Source organism: Pinus tabuliformis, chromosome X (assembly GCF_031772625.1).
Source record: "Pinus tabuliformis cultivar Carrire ecotype Pingquan chromosome X, CPIR1, whole genome shotgun sequence".
NCBI lineage: Eukaryota > Viridiplantae > Streptophyta > Pinopsida > Pinales > Pinaceae > Pinus > Pinus tabuliformis.
In genome coordinates this window covers 1,278,870,517-1,278,882,760 of record NC_142308.1, presented here as the reverse complement: position 1 = coordinate 1,278,882,760, position 12,244 = coordinate 1,278,870,517, and the positions used below count along the sequence as shown (strand labels likewise).

At 38.1% G+C, this 12,244-nt stretch overlaps 1 protein-coding gene and 2 pseudogenes across 1 annotated transcript; all 3 read left to right on the top strand.

The window, feature by feature from the left end:
- The first annotated feature begins 2,563 nt into the window (after window positions 1-2,563).
- On the top strand, window positions 2,564-4,786 carry LOC149144695 (protein BPS1, chloroplastic pseudogene; annotated as a pseudogene).
- A 2,324-nt stretch (window positions 4,787-7,110) lies between these two features.
- LOC149144694 (UPF0496 protein 4-like) lies at window positions 7,111-7,503 on the top strand. Its single transcript, XM_089452236.1, has one exon. The coding sequence runs from the start codon at window positions 7,111-7,113 to the stop codon at window positions 7,501-7,503; it is 393 nt and encodes a 130-aa protein (XP_089308362.1).
- Window positions 7,504-10,313: 2,810 nt separating this feature from the next.
- On the top strand, window positions 10,314-11,512 carry LOC149144693 (protein BPS1, chloroplastic-like; annotated as a pseudogene).
- The last annotated feature ends 732 nt before the right edge of the window (window positions 11,513-12,244 follow it).

The following is a 12,244-nucleotide window of genomic DNA, read 5'->3' as shown; positions in this document are numbered from 1 at the left end:
GGCAGCTAGGATTTTTCTTGAAAATAAATTGGTGAATATTGTCATTTTCATTCCTCGATGATGTTTTGTATAGAGACTCGGGGATAATATGCTTGTAGGCTTTTGCATCTTTTAAAAACATCGGTTGATCTTGTCATCCCTGGAATTCTTTCTCATCTCGTTTTCTGAATGGGCTGTAATTCTACTTCACCCATTTTACTTGTCTTTGGACACAGGTATATAAGCTTTCATTTAGTCGGAGAGAATTAATCAGATTTTCTTGCTCAGAAATACCTTAACAGATCCCATACGTCAGTGCGTGTTTGGTAGGGTATCGACAAGCCTTCAGTTTGGGAAGGTAAAGTCATTGTCAAAGGGTAGTGTTTTCTTGAGAGCGATGTATGGAGTGAAGGCAACAACTATATTTCTCTGCAGTGTGGTGGCTTCTGCTCTCGTTGGGCACACTGGCCCATTGATTGAATTGCATATTCCTGATCAGTTTTTGTGGTCCACAGCATTCATGAGTTTGAAGCGAGGGATTAATGACGAAATCAAGAGATGTTTTACCAACGGCCGAGACCGAGTTTTGAAAGAGCTAGAATTGTTGGATGCAGCGATTGGAAGTATTCACCCTATAGTTTATAAATTATCTTCTTCTAGCATTTTCGATGGAACAGAGAAAGTGGAACATATCATAATTTCTATATAGGAAATACAACAAAGTGCACAATTGCTTGCCCAGGGGTTAGATCCTCTCTCTAAACAGGTTAATGACTTCTTTCATGTTATTCTGAGTGGAAGGAATGCATTGCTTGATAGTCTTAGGTTATCTGTAGAAGGCACACCCATCAGAGATGATCAATCATGAATATATCAGTAAAGCTAACCAACATGAAATTTTTAGTTTTTATCTTTTAGATTGCTGGAGGGAACTCCAATATCCTTTACTAATCGCAGCAACCATGTTAGAAAGCTGCTCCATGACTGGTGGGGATTGTATGAATATCTGGTCTATTAGTCAGATTATATGTATGGCTCTTGTAACCGTATCACTACATATAAAAGTCATATTTAAGTCAGTTTATGATCTTGAAAAGGTAGTGAGCAAGATCAGAGCACGGGAGCGTTCGCCGAGCTTCCGTGTCTTGCACCTAAAAAATTAACGGCACACACTTTCTTTGCAAGCTCTTGGTTGTCTTGCTATTTTGTTTCCGTTACCAAGCATTTCCCCTATTTCTATCATTTGGTTTGTGAACTGCTTCAGGAATGAGTCGCCCACATGATGGCCATTCTCTGTTCCTAAACTTTGGAAATCCTTTCAGAATGGTTGCTTCTAATCGATCGTCTGATCAGTCTGCAAAGTTTAATGAGATATTGAACGCCTTTGAGATTTCCTTAACAAGAAGATTAAAGCAACTCGAGCCAAAGATTTTGAAGAACACGATAAATCTGTCGTGGATGCAGCAACCCATGGCGGTTTTATCTGCTATACACGCAGACCTCAAGTCCCTTATTACAGATCTCCAATTTCCTACAGCAGAATGCGATGAGAAATGGATGGATGAATACCTGGATGACACTGTAAAGCTTGTAGACATTTGCCTTGTAATAAATGTCGAAATTTCAAGTTATCCACAGAAGGCACACCCATCAAAGATGATCAGTCATGAATATATTAGTAAAATTGACCAGCATGAAATGTTTCTTGGTTTAGGGTTTCTTAGGGTTTTTCATTTTCTTGGTTTTGGTATGGAACTCAAAAAGTTTCAAGGCTTTTCCAGTTTATGATCTCGAAAAAAATAAGTTGAAGTCAGTTTATTTAAGCGGTATAGAGAGTCAGGGACAGTATGCTTGTAGTTGCCTTTCGCAATAGCTTTAAAAAAAAATCCTCCTTCACAAAGGTTGACTGCTCCAGCCGTTTCTTTCTTTGTTGGTTTCAGATGATTTGAATTTTGTGGCGTTTCTTTGTGTTGAGGTAGTTAGGATTTTTCTTGAAAATAAATTGGTGAATATTGTCATTTTCATTCCTCGATGACGTTTTGTATAGAGACTCGGGGATAATATGCTTGTAGGATTTTGCATCTTTTAAAAATATCGGTTGATCTTGTCATCCCTGGAATTCTTTCAAATCTCGTTTTCTGAATGGGTTGTAATTCTACTTCACCCATTTTGCTTGTCTTTGGACGCAGGTATATAAACTTTCATTGAGTCGGAGAGAATTAATCAAATTTTCTTGCTCAGAAATACCTTAACATATCCCATACGTCATTGCATGTTTGGTAGGGTATCGACATAACACCTCAAAACATCCAACGCAACCTTTGTGACAGGGAACCTTTGGACAAAACCTTCAGCGAACCAATAAGAAAACAAAGTGTAAAATTGTGGAATAAGGTTTCAAGCTTTATACGTTTTGCTACCTATCTTTGCAGGTGATAATATCGTGGGACGAGCTTCCGTGTCTTGCACCTAAAAGATTAACGGCACACACTTTCTTTGCAAGCTCTTGGTTGTCTTGCTATTTTGTTTCTGTTACTAAACGTTTCCCATGTTTTCATCATTTGGTTTGTGAACTGCTTCAGCAATGAGTTGCCCACATGATGGCCATTCTCTATTCCTAAACTTTGGAAATCCTTTCAGAATGGTTGCTTCTAGTCGATCGTCTGATCAATCTGCAAAGTTTAATGAGATATTGAATGCCTTTGAGATTTCCTTAACAAGAAGATTAAAGCAACTCAAGCCAAATATTTTGAAGAACACGATAAATCTGTTGTGGATGGAGCAAGCCATGGCGGTTTTATCTGCTACACATGCGGACCTCAAATCCCTTATTACAGATCTCCAATTTCCTACAACAGAATGGGATGAGAAATGGTTGGACAAATCCCTGGATGACACTGTAAAGCTTTTAGACATTTGCCTTGCATTAGATGTCGAAATTTCAAAGCTTGAATATTTCCAGCTTCTTGTTCATTATGCTTTGCATTTGCTGGGCTTTTCAAATGCCGTTTGGTCTAATGACAAGCTCTTCTGTGTCAAAGGTTCTCTCCAAGAATTGAAGGAAAAAATGGTGCAAACACCCAAAGGAATAGTAGGATTGAAAATTGCATTGTGATATTACAACATATGAGCAAAAGCCTTGATTTTGGAAAGGTAAAGTCATTGTCAAAGGGTAGTGTTTTCTTGAGAGCGATGTATGGAGTGAAGACAACAACTATATTTCTCTGTAGTGTGGTGGCTTCTGCTCTTGCTGGGCACTCTGGCCCATTGATTGAATTGCATATTCCTGATCAGTTTTTGTGGTCCACAACATTCATGAGTTTGCAGCGAGGGATTAATGACGAAATCAAGAGATGTTTTGCCAACGACCGAGATCGAGTTTTGAAAGAGTTAGAATTGTTTGATGCAGTGATTGAAAATGTTCACCCTATAGTTGAGAAATTATCTTCTGCTGACATTGTCGATGGAACAGAGAAAGTGGAACATATCATAATTTCTACATTGGAATTACAACAAAGTGCAAAATTGCTTGCCCAGGGGTTAGATCCTCTCTCTAAAGAGGTTAATGACTTCATGTTATTCTGAGTCGAAGGAATGCATTGCTTGATAGTCTCAGGATATCCGCAGAAGGCACACCCATAAGAGATGATCAATCATGAATATATTAGTAAAGCTAACTACCATGAAATGTTTCTTGGTTTTGGGTTTCTTAGGGTTTTTCATTTTCTTGGTTTAGGTATGGAACTCAAAAAGTTTGAGGGCTTTTCCAGTTTATGATCTCGAAAAAAATCAGTTTAAGTCAGTTTATTTAAGTCGTATAGAGAGTCGGGGATAGTATGCTTGTAGTTTCCTTTCGCAACACCTTTAAAAAAATCCTCCTTCACAGAGGTTGACTGCTCCAGCTGTTTTTTCTTTGCTGATTTTGGATGATGTGAATTTTGTGGCGTTTCCTTATGTTGAGGCAGTTAGGATTTTTCTTGAAAATAAATTGGTGAATATTGTCATTTTCATTCCTCGATGATGTTTTGTATAGAGACTTGGGGATAATATGCTTGTAGGCTTTTGCATATTTTAAAAACATCGGTTGATCTTGTCATCCCTGGAATTATTTCTCATCTCGTTTTCTGAATGGGCTGTAATTCTACTTCACCCATTTTACTTGTCTTTGGACACAGGTATATAAGCTTTCATTTAGTCGGAGAGAATTAATCAGATTTTCTTGCTCAGAAATACCTTAACAGATCCCATACATCAGTGCGTGTTTGGTAGGGTATCAACAAGCCTTCAGTTTGGGAAGGTAAAGTCATTGTCAAAGGGTAGTGTTTTCTTGAGAGCGATGTATGGAGTGAAGGCAGCAACTATATTTCTCTGTAGTGTGGTGGCTTCTGCTCTCGTTGGGCACACTGGCCCATTGATTGAATTGCATATTCCTGATCAGTTTTTGTGGTCCACAACATTCATGAGTTTGAAGTGAGGGATTAATGACGAAATCAAGAGATGTTTTGCCAACGGCCGAGACCGAGTTTTGAAAGAGCTAGAATTGTTGGATGTAGCGATTGGAAGTATTCACCCTATAGTTTAGAAATTATCTTCTGCTAGCATTTTCGATGGAACAGAGAAAGTGGAACATATCATAATTTCTATATAGGAAATACAACAAAGTGCACAATTGCTTGCCCAGGGGTTAGATCCTCTCTCTAAACAGGTTAATGACTTCTTTCATGTTATTCTGAGTGGAAGGAATGCATTGCTTGATAGTCTTAGGTTATCCGCAGAAGGCACACCCATCAGAGATGATCAGTCATGAATATATCAGTAAGGCTAACCAACATGAAATTTTTAGCTTTTATCTTTTAGATTGCTGGAGGGAACTCCAATATCCTTTACTAATCGCAGCAACCATGTCAGAAAGCTGCTCCATGACTGGTGGGGATTGTATGAATATCTGGTCTATTAGTCAGATTATATGTATGGCTCTTGTAACCGTATCACTACATATAAAAGTCATATTTAAGTCAGTTTATGATCTTGAAAAGGTAGTGAGCAAGATCAGAGCGCGGGAGCGTTCGCCGAACTTCCGTGTCTTGCACCTAAAAAATTAACGGCACACACTTTCTTTGCAAGCTCTTGGTTGTCTTGCTATTTTGTTTCCGTTACCAAGCATTTCCCCTATTTCTGTCATTTGGTTTGTGAACTGCTTCAGGAATGAGTCGCCCACATGATGGCCATTCTCTGTTCCTAAACTTTGGAAATCCTTTCAGAATGGTTGCTTCTAATCAATCGTCTGATCAGTCTGCAAAGTTTAATGAGATATTGAACGCCTTGGAGATTTCCTTAACAAGAAGATTAAAGCAACTCGAGCCAAAGATTTTGAAGAACACGATAAATCTGTCGTGGATGCAACAACCCATGGTCGTTTTATCTGGTATACACGCAGACCTCAAGTCCCTTATTACAGATCTCCAATTTCCTATAGCAGAATGCGATGAGAAATGGATGGATGAATACCTGGATGACACTGTAAAGCTTGTAGACATTTGCCTTGCAATAAATGTCGAAATTTCAAGTTATTCACAGAAGGCACACCCATCAAAGATGATCAGTCATGAATATATTAGTAAAATTGACCAACATGAAATGTTTCTTGGTTTAGGGTTTCTTAGGGTTTTTCATTTTCTTGGTTTTGGTATGGAACTCGAAAATTTTCAAGGCTTTTCCAGTTTATGATCTCGAAAAAAATCAGTTGAAGTCAGTTTATTTAAGCGGTATAGAGAGTCAGGGACAATATGCTTGTAGTTGCCTTTCGCAATAGCTTTAAAAAAAAATCCTCCTTCACAGAGGTTGACTGCTCCAGCCGTTTCTTTCTTTGTTGGTTTCAGATGATTTGAATTTTGTGGCGTTTCTTTGTGTTGAGGTAGTTAGGATTTTTCTTGAAAATAAATTGGTGAATATTGTCATTTTCATTCCTCGATGACGTTTTGTATAGAGACTCGGGGATAATATGCTTGTAGGCTTTTGCATCTTTTAAAAACGTCGGTTGATCTTGTCATCCCTGGAATTCTTTCTCATCTCGTTTTCTGAATGGGTTGTAATTCTACTTCACCCATTTTACTTGTCTTTGGACGCAGGTATATAAACTTTCATTGAGTCGGAGAGAACTAATCAAATTTTCTTGCTCAGAAATACCTTAACATATCCCATACGTCATTGCGTGTTTGGTAGGGTATCGACATAACACCTCAAAACATCCAACGCAACCTTTGTGACAGGGAACCTTTGGACAAAACCTTCAGCGGACCAATAAGAAAACAAAGTGTAAAACTGTGGAATAATGTTTCAAGCTTTATACGTTTTGCTACTTATCTTTGTAGGTGATAATATCGTGGGACGAGCTTCCGTGTCTTGCACCTAAAAGATTAACGGCACACACTTTCTTTGAAAGCTCTTGGTTGTGTTGCTATTTTGTTTCTGTTACTAAGCGTTTCCCATGTTTTCATCATTTGGTTTGTGAACTGCTTCAGCAATGAGTTGCCCACATGATGGCCATTCTCTATTCCTAAACTTTGGAAATCCTTTCAGAATGGTTGCTTCTAATCGATCGTCTGATCAATCTGCAAAGTTTAATGAGATATTGAACGCCTTTGAGATTTCCTTAATAAGAAGATTAAAACAACTCAAGCCAAATATTTTGAAGAACACGATAAATCTGTTGTGGATGCAGCAAGCCATGGCGGTTTTATCTGCTACACATGCGGACCTCAAATCCCTTATTACAGATCTCCAATTTCCTACAACAGAATGGGATGAGAAATGGTTGGACAAATCCCTGGATGACACTGTAAAGCTTTTAGACATTTGCCTTGCATTAGATGTCGTAATTTCAAAGCTTGAATATTTCCAGCTTCTTGTTCATTATGCTTTGCATTTGCTGGGCTTTTCAGATGCCGTTTGGTCTAATGACAAGCTCTTCTGTGTCAAAGGTTCTCTCCAAGAATTGAAGGAAAAAATGGTGCAAACACCCAAAGGAATAGTAGGATTGAAAATTGCATTGTGATATTACAACATATGAGCAAAAGCCTTGATTTTGGAAAGGTAAAGTCATTGTCAAAGGGTAGTGTTTTCTTGAGAGCGATGTATGGAGTGAAGACAACAACTATATTTCTCTGCAGTGTGGTGGCTTCTGCTCTTGCTCGGCACTCTGGCCCATTGATTGAAGTGCATATTCCTGATCAGTTTTTGTGGCCCACAACATTCGTGAGTTTGCAGCGAGGGATTAATGACGAAATCAAGAGATGTTTTGCCAACGACCGAGATCGAGTTTTGAAAGAGTTAGAATTGTTCGATGCAGCGATTGAAAATGTTCACCGTATAGTTGAGAAATTATCTTCTGCTGACATTGTCGATGGAATAGAGAAAGTGGAACATATCATAATTGCTACATTGGAATTACAACAAAGTGCAAAATTGCTTGCCCAGGGGTTAGATCCTCTCTCTAAACAGGTTAATGACTTCATGTTATTCTGAGTCGAAGGAATGCATTGCTTGATAGTCTCAGGATATCCGCAGAAGGCACACCCATAAGAGATGATCAATCATGAATATATTAGTAAAGCTAACTACCATGAAATGTTTCTTGGTTTTGGGTTTCTTAGGGTTTTTCATTTTCTTGGTTTAGGGTTTCTTAGGGTTTTTTGATTTTCTTGGTTTTGGTATGGAACTCAAAAAGTTTGAGGGCTTTTCCAGTTTATGATCTAGAAAAAAATCAGTTTAAGTCAGTTTATTTAAGTCGTATAGAGAGTCGGGGATAGTATTCTTGTAGTTTCCTTTCGCAACACCTTTAAAAAAATCCTCCTTCATAGAGGTTGACTGCTCCAGCTATTTTTTCTTTGCTGATTTTGGATGATGTGAATTTTGTGGCGTTTCCTTATGTTGAGGCAGTTAGGATTTTTCTTGAAAATAAATTGGTGAATATTGTCATTTTCATTCCTCGATGATGTTTTGTATAGAGACTTGGGGATAATATGCTTGTAGGCTTTTGCATCTTTTAAAAACATCGGTTGATCTTGTCATCCCTGGAATTCTTTCTCATTTCGTTTTCTGAATGGGCTGTAATTCTACTTCACCCATTTTACTTGTCTTTGGACACAGGTATATAAGCTTTCATTTAGTCGGAGAGAATTAATCAGATTTTCTTGCTCAGAAATACCTTAACAAATCCCATATGTCAGTGCGTGTTTGGTAGGGTATCAACAAGCCTTCAGTTTGGGAAGGTAAAGTCATTGTCAAAGGGTAGTGTTTTCTTGAGAGCGATGTATGGAGTGAAGGAAACAACTATATTTCTTTGCAGTGTGGTGGCTTATGCTCTCGTTGGGCACACTGGCCCATTGATTGAATTGCATATTCCTGATCAATTTTTGTGGTCCACAGCATTCATGAGTTTGAAGCGAGGGATTAATGACGAAATCAAGAGATGTTTTTCCAACGGCCGAGACCAAGTTTTGAAAGAGCTAGAATTGTTGGATGCAGCGATTGGAAGTATTCACCCTATAGTTTAGAAATTATCTTCTGCTAGCATTTTCGATGGAACAGAGAAAGTGGAACATATCATAATTTCTATATAGGAAATACAACAAAGTGCACAATTGCTTGCCCAGGGGATAGATCCTCTCTCTAAACAGGTTAATGACTTCTTTCATGTTATTCTGAGTGGAAGGAATGCATTGCTTGATAGCCTTAGGTTATCCGCAGAAGGCACACCCATCAGAGATGATCAGTCATGAATATATCAGTAAAGCTAACCAACATGAAATTTTTAGTTTTTATCTTTTAGATTGCTGGAGGGAACTCCAATATCCTTTACTAATCGCAGCAACCATGTTAGAAAGCTGCTCCATGACTGGTGGGGATTGTATGAATATCTGGTCTATTAGTCAGATTATATGTATGGCTCTTGTAACCGTATCACTACATATAAAAGTCATATTTAAGTCAGTTTATGATCTTGAAAATGTACTTGAACTATCCTAACAGAGTCGCTATATTTACCTTTAATGTTTTTGAAATCCCCTGATTCTCTTACACATGCCGAAAAATGTTGTTTTCTATTATGCTATCATAGGATCAGCCAACCTAAACCAACGATCCATGGATGGAGCTAGAGACACATAAATGGCCCAAGGCTGTTACCAGGTAGATTCACTCTACTCATTCTAACTTATATATAAGCCTAACTACAATGCTCTCCCAACTTGACTTGATAAGAAAGGAAACAGAAAGTACAAAAATATCTCTTTGTCAAAGGAATCATTCTCTCTAAATAGGTTAATGACTTCCATCATGTTATTCTGAGTTGAAGGAATGCATTGCTTGAAAGTCTCATGTTATCCGCATAAGGCACACCCATCAGAGATGATCAATCATGAATTTATCAGTAAAGCTGACTAGCATGAAATGTTTCTTGGTTTAGGGTTTCTTAGGGTTTTTCATTTTTTTGGTTTAGGTATGGAACTCGAAAAGTTTAAGGGCTTTTCCAGTTTATGATCTCGAAAAAAATTAGTTTAAGTCAGTTTATTTAAGTCGTATAGAGAGTCGGGGATAGTATGCTTGTAGTTGCCTTTCGCAACAACTTTAAAAAAATCCTCCTTCACAGAGGTTGGCTGCTCTAGCTGTCTTTTTCTTTGCTGGTTTTGGATGATGCAAATTTTGTGGCATTTCCTTGTGTTGAGGCAGTTAGGATTTTTCTTGAAAATAAATTGGTGAATATTGTCATTTTCATTCCTCAATGATGTTTGGTATAGAGACTCGGGGATAATGTGCTTGTAGGCTTTTGCATCTTTTAAAAACATCGGTTGATCTTGTCATCCTTGGAATTCTTTCTCATCTCGTTTTCTAAATGGGTTGTAATTCTACTTCACCCATTTTACTTGTCTTTAGATGCTGGTATATAAGCTTTCATTGAGTAGGAGAGAATTAATCAGATTTTCTTGTTCAGAAATACCTTAACAGATCCCATACGTCAGTGCGTGTTTGGTAGGGTATCGACATAGCACCTCAACACATCCAACGCAACCTCTATGCCAGGGAGCCTTTGGACACAACCGTCGGCGGACCAATAAGAAAATAGAGTGTAAAACTGTGGAATAAGGTTTCAAGCTTCATAGGTTGTGCTGCCTATCTTTGCGAGTGATAATATCATTGGACGAGCTTTTGTGTCTTGCACCTAAAAAATTAATGCCACACACTTTCTTTGCAAGCTCTTGGTTGTCTTCCTATTTTTTTTCTTTTATCAAGTGTTTCCCCTGTTTTCGTCATTTGGTTTGTGAACTACTTCAGCAATGAGTCACGCACATTATGGCCATTCTCTGTTCCTAAACTTTGGAAATCCTTTCAGAATGGTTGCTTCTAATCGATTGTCTGATCAGTCTTCAAAGTTTAATGAGATATTGAATGCCTTTCGGATTTCCTTAACAAGAAGATTAAAGAAACTCGAGCCAAAGATTCTGAAAAACACGATAAATCTATCGTGGATGCAGCAAGCCATGGCGGTTTTATCTACTACACACGTGGACCTCAAGTCCCTTATTACAAATCTCCAATTTCCTACAGTAGAATGGGATGAGTAATGGATGGACGAATACCTGGATGACACTGTAAAGCTTTTAGACATTTTCCTTGCATTAAATGTCGAAATTTCAAAGCTTGAATATCTCCAGCTTCTTGTTCATTATGCTTTGCATTTGCTGGACTTTTCAGATGGCGTTTGGTGTAACGACAAGCTCTTCCGTGTCAAAGGTTCTCTCCAAGAGTTGAAGGAAAAAATGGATTCGAAGGGGAAAAATGGTGCAAACACCCAAAGGAATAGTAGGATTGAAAATTGCATTGTGATATTACAGCATCTGAGCAAAAGCCTTCAGTTTGGGAAGGTAAAGTCATCGTCAAAGGGTAGTGGTTTCTTGAGAGCGATGTATGGAGTGAAGGCAACAACTATATTTCTCTACAGTGTGGTGGCTTCTGTTCTCACTGGGCACTTTGGCCCATTGATTGAATTGCATATTCCTGATCAGTTTTTGTGCTCTACAACATGCATGAGTTTGCAGCGAGGGATTAATGACGAAATCAAGAGATGTTTTGCCAACGCCCGAGATCGAGTTTTGAAAGAGCTAGAATTGTTGGATGCAGTGATTGAAAATGTTCACCCTATAGTTGAGAAATTATCTTCTATTGACATTGTCAATGGGACAGAGAAAGTGGAACATATCAGAATTGTTATAAAATAATTACAACAAAGTGCACAATTGCATGCCCAGGGGTTAGATCCTCTCTCTAAATAGGTTAATGACTTCTTTCATGTTATTCTGAGTGGAAGGAATGCATTGCTTGATAGTCTCAGGTTATCCGCAGAAGGCACACCCATCAAAGATGATCAGTCATGAATATATCAGTAAAGCTAACCAGCCTGAAATGTTTAGTTTTTAATTTTTATATTGCTGGAGGAAACTCCAATATCCTTTACTAATGGCAGCAACCATGCTAGACAGCCGCTCCATGACTGGTGGGCATTGTATGAATAGCTGGTCTATTAGTCAGATTATATGTATGGCTCTTATAACTGTATCACTGCATATAAAAGTCATATTTAAGTCAATTTATGATCTTGAAAATGTACTTGAACTATCCTAACAGAGCCCCTATATTTACATTTAATATTTCTGAATTCACCTGATTCTCTTACACATGCCGAAAAATGTTGTTTTTTGTTCTGCTATCATAGGATTAGCCAACCTGAACCAAATATCCATGGACGGAGCTAGAGACACAGAAATGGCCCAAGGCTATTACCAGGTAGATTCACTCTACTCATTCTAGCTATATATAAGCCTAACTACAATGCTCTCCCAACTTGACTTGACAAGAAAGGAAACATAAATTACAAAAATATCTCTCTGTCAAAGGAAACAATAGCCATTATAACAAATAATCATTCCTCAAGAGATGTTCCCTACTTAGCATGTGAATCTCCCATCATAAACGGCTCACAATGTGAGATGTATCGGTTACAACTTTCATATAATATGTCATAAACTTACATTGGTCAGAAATAGAAGATGCCAAGCATCTATATGGAAGGAATTTTCATAGATCTATAAGTAATCCTAAAAATCTTCAAAACTCATCTGCCCCTCCTCTTGAAATCTCATCGGCCCCTTTTATTAGGAGAACAACTCTGAGCAACCAAACACTAACATTCTGTCTACACAAGGAAGGT

What these genes read in the sequence shown, in the direction of transcription:
- LOC149144694 (XM_089452236.1), top strand. Translation starts at nt 7,111, where the DNA reads ATGTATGGAGTGAAGACAACAACTATATTTCTCTGCAGTGTGGTGGCT.